At 39.9% G+C, this 14,352-nt stretch overlaps 1 protein-coding gene across 1 annotated transcript in view; it reads left to right on the top strand.

Moving 5' to 3' along the window:
• Positions 1-12,529, top strand: part of Thsd7b (thrombospondin type 1 domain containing 7B) — an 863,852-nt gene extending 851,323 nt beyond the window's left edge. The window contains exons 27-28 of the mRNA XM_050147880.1: positions 3,586-3,673; positions 10,681-12,529. Coding sequence (XP_050003837.1) covers positions 3,586-3,673; positions 10,681-10,762 — 170 coding nt within the window. The 3' untranslated portion in view covers positions 10,763-12,529. The remainder of the gene's footprint in view (positions 1-3,585; positions 3,674-10,680) is intronic.
• The last annotated feature ends 1,823 nt before the right edge of the window (positions 12,530-14,352 follow it).

Raw genomic sequence — 14,352 nt, 5'->3', positions numbered from 1 at the left:
CCATTTCCCCTTACCCCCATCCCACCCCACACCCAAGTTCCCAGTTTTTGCCTGGCAATCTTGTCTACTTCCCATATCCAGGCAGATGACTATATGTTTTTCTTTGGGTTCACCTTGTTATTTGGCTTTTCTAGGCTTGCGAACTATAGGCTCAATGTCCTTTATTTATGGCTAGAAACCAATTATGAGTGAGTACATCCCATGTTCATCTTTTTGGGTCTGGGTTACCTCACTCAGGATAGAGTTTTCTATTTCCATCCATTTGCTTGCAAAATTCAAGATGTCATTGTTTTTTACCACTGAGTAGTACTCTAATGTGTATATATTCCACACTTTCTTCATCCATTCTTCCATTGAAGGGCATCTAGGTTGTTTCTGGGTTCTGGCTATTATAAATAATGCTGCTGTGAACATAGTTCAACAGATGCTTTTGTAGTATGATGGGGCGTCTCTTGAATATATTCCCAAGAGTGGTATTACTGGGTCTTGGGGTAGGTTGATCCAGAACTTCCTGAGAAATCACCACACTGATTTCCAAAGTGGTTGCACAAGTTTGCATTCCCATCAGCAATGGATGAGTGTACCTCTTATTCCACAACCTCTCCAGCAAAGGCTATCATTGGTGTTTTTAATTTTAGCCATTCTGACAGGTGTAAGATGGTCTCTCAAAGTTGTTTTAATTTGCATTTCCCTGATTGCTAAGGAGGTTGATCATGACATTAAGTGTCTCATAGGTGACCTGAAATGAGATAAACCTGCTTCTGTGACCTAGGACTATCACCAACCTATAGAGACTAATGAGAAACAGAGTCAGCAAGTGAACCATTACACACTTTTTAATGTTTGTGTGTGTGCATGTGTGCACTCAGATGTCTGCATATGTACATCAAAACTGAAAAAATTCACAGATGCTGGGATCTGGAATAGCTCCCACGAGAAAAAGTGAAGGACATTTTCACCCCCACATCCTTTTAAATAGTTTGAACTTTAAGTCTATTCATTATACTGTTATGTTTGTTGGGGGTGGCAGCTTGTTCATTCCCAAATGCCCAGACCATGAAATAATCACACAGAAACTATACTAGTTACAACATTGTTTGGTCAATAGCTTAAGTGTATTTCTGGCTTACTCTTATATCTTAAATTAACCCATTTCTATTATTTTATATTTTACCATGAGTCTTGTGGCCTACCATCCAGGTTCCAGATGGCAGCTCATATCTTTTTCCTCTGGTGGCTCCTTGGCTTCTCTCTGATTCTACCTACTCTCCTCCTCTATCTGCTTGGAACTCCCACCTTGCCCTGTTCTGCTAAGCCACTGGCCAAAACAGATTTATTCACTAGCCAATAAAAGCAACACATAGACAGAAGGACCTCCCATACCACTGTTACAAATGTGCATTTATTTATTAAGTTACTTCTTAAATTCACTTCAAATAACATTCTGGCCCACTGCATTCATCTACAATGAGGATAAAAGTGTTGGGCCACATCGAGGTCTGAGCTCTGAGGTTCTATGGTTGTCTTCAATCATAGAATATGTCAGGAATATTCTTGTTCAGACTGTCAATGTAAAAACTCAGAAAGGAGAATTTCATCATCAGTGTTTCAGGACAACCATTCTCAACTTTTTAAAAGATTTTTATGACCACAAAAAGAAATACAATTTCACTAACCCTCATTTCTCAAATGAGTCTCTGTTTGAGATATGAAAAAATGGGAAATTGCAACATAATTTGGCATAATTGTGATGTTGCTCTTAACAAAAACTTTTTACAATAAATCGGGTGGTTGACCATCCCCCACACACTAGCATGAGATGGTGCTGTGTGCACTGTGGACTCAGTGTGGTGAATGAGTCCCTGAGTATGTCTTTCACTGAGAAATGCCGTCTGTTTGGGGTGCTACCCTTTGCCTTTGTCAATCCACTCACAAATCTAATTAGCCACACACTTACACTAAATAAAGAAAGAAATGAATACCCCAGTTCATCTATAAAAAAAGTGCACAAATATACCATGATAGTTACTGACTAATAAGTTTCATTTAACTGTGATAGGTATGAAATCTAAAATGATGTTTTTTATACACATATAGTCATAAATTTGCACTATTATATATACATATAATCTCTCTATATATTATTTATATTGGTATATGTATACACATGCACACACACACACACACACATATATATAAAATATTCCACAGATTCCAGCTAGTACTGCCCATGTACACATAGTTCTGGGTCCGTCCATTGTACTGTGGTCAATCTACCAGGATCTATATCCCTAAAAAAAGCCTGATTCTCCCTTCCCCAGCAGCCCTTAACTGTTAATAGCCCCTCAGTTGAGGTGGGGCTCTGTGCCCCTCCCCGTCCTCACTGAAATGCTGGTTGGCTTGCTCTTGTCAGCTTTGTGCAGGCAGCCACAGCTGCTGTGTCTCTATAGAGTTAATAATAAAAGGTCCCATCTTATCCAAATGACAAGTGTTTCTCCAAAGTCCGTCCTGACTTTCGGTTTCTGGTCTTTCTGTCCCCTCTTGCATGATGTGCCCTGGGCTTGGGGGACAGTGTGTGATACAGGAACCCCATTTGGTTATTTTCTTCACCTAGTTCAGAAGAGAGAGCTACTGAAATGTGTGCCCTAGTCCTCTTCGCATGCGCGTTAGAAGGAACGGTCTGAGAGTGTTGGCTATCTTTTCAATTGTTGTAGTTGTAGTAGTTGCTGTTGTTGTTGTTGTGAGAATGGTGATGTTTTTATGTGGCATGTGTATACATATGAACATCTTCAAACAAGTTCATTAAAGCCCCAGTGGAGTTGATGAATCAAGGATTGTTAGTGCCTTATGTCGGGGGTGGAAACTTGGGTTTATATTTTAGTTTCTGATCTATTGTTACCTTATTTCCTTCTTTGTTGTCATTACTCTTTTATATTTAACAGCAGGCACCATTGTGTAGCTGACACCTATGGATATTTGTGAATTTAGATGAAAAAGAAATGATTTGGCCAAAAATACTTTTTACTGAAATGCAGTCACACCCTTATAGGTTTTGTTTGTTCTTTGTTTGAGACCAAGGTGGCCTCAAATTTGTGGTATTCCTCCAGTGCTGGGCTCGCAGGCCTGACCCACCACACTTGGCTAACAACCTAATGTTTGTAAGGGTGAATTTTCTAAAGATTAGAGTGATATAAACTGCTCATACCTAGAAAGTCACAGCAGCTGGTATAATGTTGTATAATTTATATGTTGATTTTAAATTTACAAGTTTAATTATATGACATCTTGCTCGCTTTCAAATCTGTGGTCTATATTTTCTATTGATTGATGTTACAGTTCTCTCTAGGAGGTAATCCATATTCTTGGGATGCTCAGGAGAGAAAACTCTTGGCACCTGATTTCATGGCGCAGTTCACAGATTATGCTTCTCCCTCGGGTAATTGGCTAGTTTAGGCAACCCTTTCAAATCTAGAGTGAATCACAGCTCTGGGTTGTCAAGCATCATGTTACTCTTTGTGCGCTTTCTCTCCTAAATGTTGTAGACTTCTGTGTGCTAAGGTTGTATGCTATTTCTGTCTTAAACAGATGGCCGAGTAAAAATTTGGGTTTATGGCGTTTCCGGTGGCAGTTTCCTTATCATGATTTTCCTAGTATTTACTTCCTATCTTGTTTGGTAAGTACCAAGGAATGAAAATTATATAAACCCTGTTTCTGTGTGTGGCATGCTCAAAGGAAACCATATTTTTAAAGCATTGGTAAAAGTGACAGGAATCTCAGGACCATAAGAAAGTGATTGGCAGTTGAAGTATGGGACCTTTAATAGTTACCACTTGATACCATGTTCTTATTTGGTTTTCGATTAAGACTGGAAGATACAAAAGACAAACCATGTCTTGGCATTTTTGCACTTAACATTTGGTTTGGACTGTGGGTTTATCACCATGCATGTGAGACCTCTCCTTGACAATGGTGCTGAGTTCCACACCCAAGGATCTGAAGTTAGTTATTCTTGGGTTTGGCCAGGACTTCTGCACATAAATAAATTCCCTAAATAATTCTGATTTGTTGTTAATCTAAGAACACTACTTTAGATGACTCTAATTATTACATTATTCTTAATTTATTATTAGTTCTTAATCTGGCTTGTTTTTGAAAAGGTAGGGTAAATTAACCAGTTAGTTTGGCTTGTTAATGCCTTTTGAATAACAAAGATAATATTAACTATCCACATTTAATTAGCTGTCAATTCCAGGGATTCTGCTTTGTAAGTGACTAGTCTTACTGCCTACTCTCTGGAAATTCTAATTAGTTTACTGTACAGAATATATTTTAGTTGATGAGCAGTTCTTGAGACTATCTATATATAAATAAATTTAAATATTTTAAAGTATGTGAAGAATATTATATTAGCTTCTAAAGCAACATTTTCAAGGATTCTTCATGAGATCAAAGTATTATTTGGCTTTTTTCTTACAACTGAGATATTTATATTCTTCATGTGTCTTACAGAATATTTCTTGAGAATTTTTACTCAAGTCTTAATCCTGACTCAAATCTGTGTATTTATCTTCAAATTGTGTTTCCAAGGCTATGTAGACTTTTAAATTTTTGCTTTTGGTCAGTTAAAAATTGGTGAAGAAAATCGGGTGACTTTTATCCCTCTTGCCACCTGTAGTGATCAAAATTGAATTCCTAAAAATGCGATTTCTACCCAGCTGGTATTTCCCGAGTGTTGTGGTAAAAAAGCGCTGTCCCCAGCATCCACCCTGTCCTCCACCCTGCAGTCCAAGGACTGGACCAGCTTCATTGTTTCAACTGATACACTGGGCAAGTAGTGTGGGCATCTTGTCGTAGTGAACCCATGTGAGCCTGAGCGCTTCCTAGGAGTTTCAGAGACCTCTGAGGTACCCGCCAATGGAAACAGTTAGAAAAAGGGTGTTTTAAAAGTCACAGTAGAGGACATAAAGGTTAGTAGGGCAATACTGTTCAAGTTGCCCACAGTAAGGTTCCAAATCACCAGTCTGCCTGATGGCAAGATAAAAACAAGTGACTTCCTTGAGACAAACAATGTCATCCCCAGCCAAGATTCTGTTGTTCCCTCTGCACTCTTATACCCAAAAAATTAAAAATGAGCATGTGATTTTTAATATTTCTACTAGTAGAAATATTCATATAGGTCCATGAATATTCCCTTCATTATTTTTCTCCCTTCCCTATGATTCTCACATTTTTTAATTATTAGCCCACTCCTCCAGCAGCACATATTTAATAGGACTCTGAGATCCTGGATTCCAGCAGTAAAATTGTGTTTACCAATACCCCCTCCCTCTTGTCGCTCCCTCCCTCTGTCATTTCTACGCTGATCTAAAGTCAGCTTTATCTTTGGACTCAGTCTTCCAAACACTGGGACTAGGAGTGCAGAACCATGCAAATTGAGACGATCCTATTAGAAAATACCAGAAGAATTTCTCCCTTATATTTACAGTGACCAACATACATTGCATCAAAGACCCACATTTAAATATACACACCATTTCTCCTTCATTCTGGTGCTACACTAGTCTTCCGAAAATATATCTCCACTGATCACACCTCTCTTCCATACACTATTAGTATTGACTCATTTTACTGATGACGTCAGGGTCATGTTTCACCATCCAACTGAATGCCCAAAGTCTTTCGTGACCAAACCCAAACAACTCTCAATTTCATCTTCTGCTGTTCCCTGACCCTGGACAGGCTAATTTGTGCTGCACAGATTCAAATCATTTACCTTTATTGTTTCACAAAGAAAAGAGTTTTTTTTTAAATGGTCAACTTAGGTATTTTTCTATTTAGATAAAAAAATGAACAAGTATATAATTAATATGCTTAATCATATATCCAATCCCAAAGCCTGTGCCATATATTAATATTTACCTTACAGGTAGATCAATGAATATTCCCTCCTTTATTTTCCCCCCTTCCCTACATCTGAGTCTCATTCATGGCAGTCACGGTTTATGCAGCAGTCATATGCAGTTTCACGTCTGCTGCTTAGCGATCCCGTCAGCCCCCCCATTAGCAATCAGATGTACTCTCGTCTTTTCACCACGTTCATCCCCACACACAAGGTTGAGGCACGGCATGTCTGAATCTGTGTTGCCATTTCAGATGCTTTATCCCAATGGCCCATTCCATCTGTCCACCTTTCTCAGGCCATTGTGTTTGCTCACGATCCCCGCTGAATCAAACCTTTCCCTCCAACAAAGGCAATTCTCACGGCTTAATCCTCATGACCCCTTCAACAAAAAGGAAGCTTTCACAACCAGTTCTTGGCATTCCACCCAGGCTACAAGTCAAACTCCAATTTCAACCTACAGCCTTCTCAAAGCCTGAAATAGCTTGTCTGGATCTCCTCCCCTGGGACATTTACTTCATGCTGAGGGTGTGGGTATTTGTGTAGATAGCGTTCAGCTTTCTGCCAAACCCCAAAGACTTGAGAGGGGCAACTATGTTGACTACGCTTTTACAACAAACATTGGATCATTATTTATTGAACACGGGGATAAGTAAATGAATAAATAATTTGATTAATGAAAAAGTTTTTTTTTTTTTTAAAGATCTTTGGGTTTGTGGATAAATAAGTCAGATGTTTGCAATGTTAAGCACAGAAATACTGCATGGAAGCTGCTTTCTTTAATTCCATGATTGTCTCCTGTCATGATTGTTCCCACGCCACGTTTAAAGAGCCCTTACTGTTCCTTTGCTTATGTGACTTGTAGAATCAGCTCTGTATTTGGCTAACCCCAAAGCACAGGCCTCTTCTACATGTTCTCTCCCTTGAGCAACCCTGCAGGGTTTTCACCTGCAATGTGAAGGCTTGGTTTCCACCTTAGAGCTCCCACATTTTTCTACAGGTAAAGGAACCCACAGCCCAGGAGAGACAGGTCCTTCATTGCCTCAGAGCAGCTGCCTGCAGATAGCCAGATACAGCTTTTCCCAGCCACTCATTCTATTAGAAGGCTTGTAGGAGCGTTAATGCATGACAATTTGGAGATGTTCTATTTTCCACACAAAGAAAAGGTTTGTGGAAGGAGAATTCCTATAGTATGCCAGGGTTTAGACATATATTTTAAATGAACGCAATTTATAATAAAACGTGGAAAGGTTTTTGAGAAAAGCAGAAAAAAATCTCCCTAAGCATTTCTTTTCTGTGATGACCTTCTGAGCACAGGTTTCCCTGGGAATAAACATCAGATAATGATTTGCTGAAGCTTTCCACTAGGTGAGCTTGTGGTTAACCTGAACATTATGCCTGGGAGACACTCTAGATAACCATGTCCATTCTGGAAACACATTTGGTAACAGGCTCACCATCCATTGTTGGTAGTGCTGTCCTGACTTCCAGAGGCTTGACTCTCACAGGTAGCTGTTCAAACAAAATATATTCTCTGCTTCCATGAAACTATGCAACCTCAGTTGGTTTAAGGGTGCTTATTGGGGGTCGCATTCCAAGGCACTTCGAAGTGTCTGCAGCCTGCTTATCTCTCTGCTTTCTGGGCTGAATGCACTCTTCCCCTTTGCTGAGATGCAGATGCGATTGAACGAAGTCCCTTTAAAATGTGTCTTCAGTGATCTCGCACAGCCAGGACAACGGCATCATCTTATGCTTTGTGTGACTCTGCCAGTGTCCATGACTGTCCAGCACTCTGTCAGGCTCAACAGGAAGATGACATGCCAGAGGGAGATGCTGGCTGGGCACTGCAGTGGTGGTCATAGCCCGTGCGCAGGCCTTTGCCATCCCTGCTTTTGCTTGAGGGAGAAAAGATGATGCGTTTTCTAACACCAGAATCTAGGGAGGAAAAAAAAATAAGAAACATTTATCTTGAAGAAGACATGTTCCAATAAAGCAGAAGAAAAGAGGAACCTAGAGCTCCAAAGACAGGCCTCTTAGTTGATGGCTTTTCACAGGGTGGCCATGCACACTCTCCCTTTCAGGGGGCTTATTAACTGGCCTAGAAGTTTTGTTGGCCACAGCTGTACAAGGACCTGCATTCTATAGTTCCCACATCAGCATTAGCGAGGGATTTCATTTGTTTTAAGTACTCTGAAGACTCTCAGAACTTACACATTCACCGTTGAGACCCTTGGGCTTATGGTGTTCACAGTTTACACACTGTGAGAAGAGTCCCAGTGAATAAAGCCCTAACCTCAGTGACTCCAGGCCATGCATGGCCCACCCAGGTCTCCAGTCCTCCATTGTCTCAGAGGTGAAAGCTGTGCTCATAAATCCACATATGGAAGCAGATATAAAAACATCTGTGCACATTTTGAGTAGAATTTCCCAGGCCTGGCTTGCAGAGCCTCGCCAAGTTTACATGTCTCCCAGGCAATGATTTTATCTCCTCATACAAATCTAGCCATTGCTGTTCCTTGTTGTTACTCCCCAGGTCCCCAGTTTTCATTTCTCTTCACCTAGGAACATATAGCACATGCAAAATAAGGGCAGACTGCCCAAAACTGTAGGATCTACAATTCTCAACCTTCTATTTGTTCCCTGTTCTTTCCCACACAGCAGGGATATGGGGAGATCTTTACCATTACTTCAGAAGACATTCATGATACTCACCAAGGTAGATACACAAGGTGTCACTTCCAGGAGGTCCTAACCTCTCCTCTGATTTTTTTCCACCACCTTTAAATGTATTAGGTCAGCATGCCAAGGAACCTGTTTCAAGCCAGGTTTATTATCCATGCTAGACGCTCCACCCAGCTACAAATAAAGCCTCCGGAATATACTTATGATTCAAATGGATAAAGTTAAATTGGATGCTAGTCAAGTAATTATGCAATACCCCTCTGAGAACCGGAGAGAGCCTGGAAGGCAGGATCTCAAAGCTTGGGCTCTCTCAGCAGAGGATTCTAAATCAGGCTGCTGCTTCCCAATCAGCTTCTCTGCCTGGAAGCTGCTGGCCTGCAGCCTCTGCCCAGGACTCAGTAAATGCTCACTGGGAGCCTACTGCCTGCCAGGTGCGAGGCAGAAGCCCTGAGAGGATATATGGTTCCATTCAGGAAAGTTTTAGAAATCATTTTTATCTCTTTGGCTTGTATGGCTTGCTTCAGACATCAATCAGAAAAATTAATTTTGCTCCTTGAATTAGAACTTGGGCATTTTAAGTTATGAAATCCTTCCTACAATTGGTTCTGTCAAAATTTTTATATTCGAATAAATTCAATTAACGGGGAATTCACCACTCTAACCCCTGGGTGAAACAAGTTAGACACAAAAGGTCACAGCTGATAAGATCCATTTGTGTGAGATATCCAGGATGGAGAGATGCGTGGAGGCAGAAGGTTGGTTAGCAGCGGCCAGGGGACACAGGAGGGGAACAGGAGACACCTATCAGTGATGAAGATGCTTCCATGGCAGGTGGCGGTGACAGCGGATGACACAGTAGTAAACGCTACCACTGCAGCTTATAAACGAAAATGTTAAGTTTTAATTAAATTTGGTCTGGATATAAAATCCAATGCATTTTTCCAGGCAGGAAAGAATGTCACTTCTAACAAACACCTCCCTCTCGGGTCCTGGGACTTATTGAAGGAATAAATATAACATGCTTAGCACAGACTTGGCACTCAGTCTGCATTGAATAAAAATAAATAATAGAAGCTACTATGTACTACATGCCATAACAGTCTGAAAGCAAGAGAGAGAGAGAGAGAGAGAGAGAGAGAGAGAGAGAGAGAGAGAGAGGGAGAGAGAGAGAGAGCCCTGATGATGATGGAGCAGAAGAGAGCTAGCCTCTGGAAACATGACAGAGCCAGGCTTTGGGGAGATGGGGGTCTGTGTGGAGAAGGAGAGCACGTGACAAAATTTCAGCTATAAATAAGAATCAGGAATGGAAGTACACAGTGGATATCCATGTGGATTTGGCACGCCAGGATCTTTATGAGTAAGAAAAGCGGTCTCCCTCTATATGACAAAAGTTGTCCTTCACAGGCAAAGCGAGGCCCAGGTGAAGACAGCTTTGTAGAGAATTGTTGAACTTCTTCTGCTTGATTGCAGTGGTTTGGTAGCCAAATAAATACCAGTTTTCAGGCCAGAGCAGAAATAGATTTGCTTAGAAACAAGGCCAGACAGAGCAAGACACAGGGGTCTGGCTGCTCCAGCTGCTTGAAATGTTAAACATCTGGGATGTGGAGGTCATGGCAGCTCAGGAATTAGTGAGCAGCAGATGTCTACCTTCCTGTGTATGAACAAGAACAACTCCAGAAAATGACTCTTCTCCTAAACCGCTCACTCCAATAAACCATGTGTAAGATTTTGAAAAGATGGTGGCTTATATTTTTAAGAAGTTAAATTGAGGAATACAGGCATAAACCAAAAACTGCGGTTTCTAATCATGCTGACTACATATACTTCTATCCTATGGGCTGGAGTATAGCTCGAGTCAGGCTGGGAAAGGATTAGCTATGATGTTCACACAATGACAAAACTTCCCACGGTGCATTTTACCCACTATCTCTCCCTTGATAAGCGTCACAAGACGTATTCAAAAGAGACAACCCATACTTGCTGATAAATGAGTCATTTGTAATTATCCCACTTGAATTTCTAGCCTTCAAGAAGATTGTCTTTGGCAGCCAAAGAATAGCTCTATAACGTTTATCTGAAGAACTCTTTTCCCTTTGCAGCAAGAAGCCAAAACCACATCAAAGCACAGCTCGCCATCAGAAGCCACTGACCTTGGCCTATGATGGAGACTTGGACATGTAACTTGAAAAAGGAATCCAAATGTAGACATCAACTGCTGCCTTAACTGCTTTCTCTTTTGTAGCTCTCAGACTTCTCAGTTCTTTGAGGAATCTCATGATGTGATACCTTGGGCAGAATACAAATACTGCAAAAGTAATAGTGCCCCAGCTTCATCTGGACATGGAGTCAAGGATTACTGGGTCTGCCATTTTGTTTTCAAGTTGTTTGTGGGTGTGAGTGCTTTACTTTTTTGGTTTTTCCCAAGAGGCCTGAAAACCCTTCTCTTCCTGTTTGAAAATGAGAGGAAGAAACCATGAAGGATTTCCCACAGACTTGAGTAAACTTGACCTTCAGCCGCATACTGACAATCCACGGGAAAGTCCAATCAAGGCATTTACTGTAAATGGCGAGTCTGACACTGTATTGTTATGCACTATATTAGTGCAGTGTCCTTATTCCCATACTTCCACATGAGTTTTCTAGAGTTTACATCGGTTCAAAAACTTTCCAATTGGATTGCCTATTTTCATGAACACAGAGAGAATGGGTTACCATTTCCGAAGTTCTCTGAGTTTTTACCTTTAAATATTTTATTTTGTTTTGTAGCCAGGGGAGGATGGCACTTTGTGGGCTGCATCTGTTGAGACAGAAGAGTGTGCGGTACAGCTGGACTAGAAAAAAATGGGTGGCTTCTGGGTGAAATGTGTACTGAATGTTACCAATGAAGTAGGTGATTGTACTGGAGAATGAGGTAGACTATTTGATAACTAAAACTGTATTTTAACAAAAATTTAGCTGTGTAGCTATAGCATTAACCACACACAGTTTAATTCAGTTTAATGTTGACCAAAATATGCTTTTGTAATTTCAATTTTCTTATCTGAATATTTATAAATTATTTTGAATTTAATTATCTGACCTCATTTAATATACATTGAACACAGACCCTGTTTGTAGCGAGTCTTGTTTTTATAAGGTTTCAATAATATCTAAAGCAACACATTAAAAAGCTGAGACCATTTTATGAGCTAATCGTTTGTAGTCCTGGATGTTGGAAGTAAGAAGGTGCCATTGTGTGCTATGGATTTGTCTTTCTAACAAATAAAGTGCTCAAGAGACCGTAATGCTGGCTGGCTTATATTTATTCACTTCCAAAGCTGTGCTTTGATGAAAACAATTTAACTCTCATCTCCCTGTTTCATCATTTTAAGAACTGGCAGATAAAATCACTGATAGAGAAAAAGAAACCCCAGTTTCTCAATATTATCAATTGTGTCAAAATATAGACATCCATCACAGAGTCGAGCAGCACAGAAGGGAGATTTATACTCCAGATGATGTCAGATCTACTCCCTTAACCCTGGAAACATTGATATGTAAATGACCCAAGAGAACTAAGCAAATGTTAAAGACAGAATGGTGCCAAGGAGCAAAACAGACTGTTTTTATTTACCTGGTGACCTCTGATAACTGTTTAACAGATAGGTAGGCCTTTGATAATTGCTCTTAACCAACATTGGCATTTTTTTTTCCAGGAAATAGGAGGTGAAAGAGGTTATCTTACTACCAAAACTCTCAGAGCTGGGCTTTCATTGTTTAGTTTCTCTGAAATAGCAGCCATGCTTGAAACAGTTGAAGCGAGCCTGACCTGGAGACTAGCCCTGATAGGCCCCTTTAGTACCCATGTGACTCTCAACAGGAATACAAATTATTGCCAAAAATGGTAGATAAAACATCACTTTCTTTTTAACATGCACATTAATAATAAGTATAAAATCTTGGTATGCAGTAAACTTCACAATAAATACTGTCTGTGATTAGCACTTTATAGCACATTCAGAATTGGGAGCCTCGGGTCATTATATGTTTTCATTCATTACGGATTCAACTATTATAATATATATTGAATTTGCATTAAAATACTAGATTTTCAACATTTCTGGCTTGAGTAAAATTGTTTCTCCAATAATATGAAATTGCACAAAATATTTTTTTTAGTTTACTCACATTTTCCCCCATATCATTGTCAATTAGATTCTATTCATTTATTAAAACAATACATATTTATTGAATAGCTGCCAAAATAGGCACAGTGCTCAGAGGTACATTACTGAAGCAATAAAATAGAGTCTTTTCTGACTTTCATAGGACTTTAGAATTATGCCACACAGCTCAGGAATTCATAGACAGGAATTCCACCCTGTTATAGTGAAGACAAGTGGGCATTGCAGGTAAATAGAAATCCCATGGGCTGCCATCAGTCATTCACCAGGTATGGGAATAGTTTACCTTTATGAAACATATTAATCATAGAGCAAAAAAATAGTTTTAATCTATATAGTTCTTTTAAGTGTAAGGGCATATGTCTGAAGGTAAGAAGTGTAGTATCACCAATTAGATGTCAGCCTTATGTCATCTAAATTTCATTTTGTCTCATTATTACTCTGCTAAAGGAACAAATCGCTAACATGACTCCTAGTGCCAAGAGCCATACTTACAGATCAGTGCATCCCTGCACCCTCATTGGATAAGCTTTTCCTTGTAGCAGATAGTAATTAGCACAGTGACCACAACTGGGCAACGTGCAGAGAGTGAGAGACTTTGAAACATTCAGCTCCAAATGGGATGTCTTTATCAAACCCCTCCGCTTAACATTCAGGGATCTATAGGAGCTAGGAGGCAGAAGGATCTTAAGAGCCGGAGGTGGTGGATGATTCCCAGGATGTTTTCCAGAAACACCAGAGCTGAAGCACATGCACACTTACAGAGACTGTGGCAGCACATGCAATGTTCAAGCCAGACAGTGTCCCAACATGGAGAAGTGGAAGTGGACACAAAGTTCTCTAGGCAAGAAGCTATTTGCAATTGTTACCTGCTGGGTAAGGGACTCAGATTTCATCAACTGAATATCACTAGTGATATCAACTCACCTGAGCAGGCCACAGGTCCGAAGGTAGTTGGCAAACACAAACCAGACTCCACTGCAGGTTTTGTTGTACTGTGCTGTGCTTGCAGACAGGACTGCATTTTGTGTCTGTGCACACACTCATGCACATTTTTTTGCTTATGGTGATTTTTGGTTTTATTGTTTGGTTGATTTGGTTTTCTTTGGGGGATTGAAAGACTATGAAGCTGAATGGATAGGGAATGAGGGGAAGATCTGGAAGGAGTTGAGAAAGGGCAACCATTATGATTAAAACATATTGTATGTACAAAGAAATATTAAAACAATAAAATCACTTTTCATAGTGAAGCACAGAAGAAACCCAATTGTGTATGTCTGAAAGTATACAGCTCATGTCCCAGGTAAGTAGCTTGAAAAACACTGCATTTGATAAAAAAAAAATAAGTTCTTTTTTATTTTTTTTATTTTTGGATTAAACTTTTTAACTTAGAAATTTAACATGAACATATGGATTTTTAACTTCCTTGGGAAGTTCAGATTTTAGTTCCAACTACCATAGTAACAAAATGCTGTTATTAACTGAACGCTGGCTGCTGATTTAGAAATGACATTCACTCTCATCCATCCAACAGCTATTTATGAAAGATCTACTAGACACTAGACACTTTTACTTTCTGAGCATAGCTTGGAGCCTTAGACAAGAGGC

The sequence above is a fragment of the Alexandromys fortis genome, unplaced genomic scaffold (genome assembly GCF_014885135.2).
Source record: "Alexandromys fortis isolate MF-2015 unplaced genomic scaffold, M_Fortis_MF-2015_v1.1 scaffold_58, whole genome shotgun sequence".
In the NCBI taxonomy this organism is placed as follows: Eukaryota; Metazoa; Chordata; class Mammalia; order Rodentia; family Cricetidae; genus Alexandromys; species Alexandromys fortis.
This window is presented reverse-complemented; position numbering and strand designations above follow the sequence as displayed.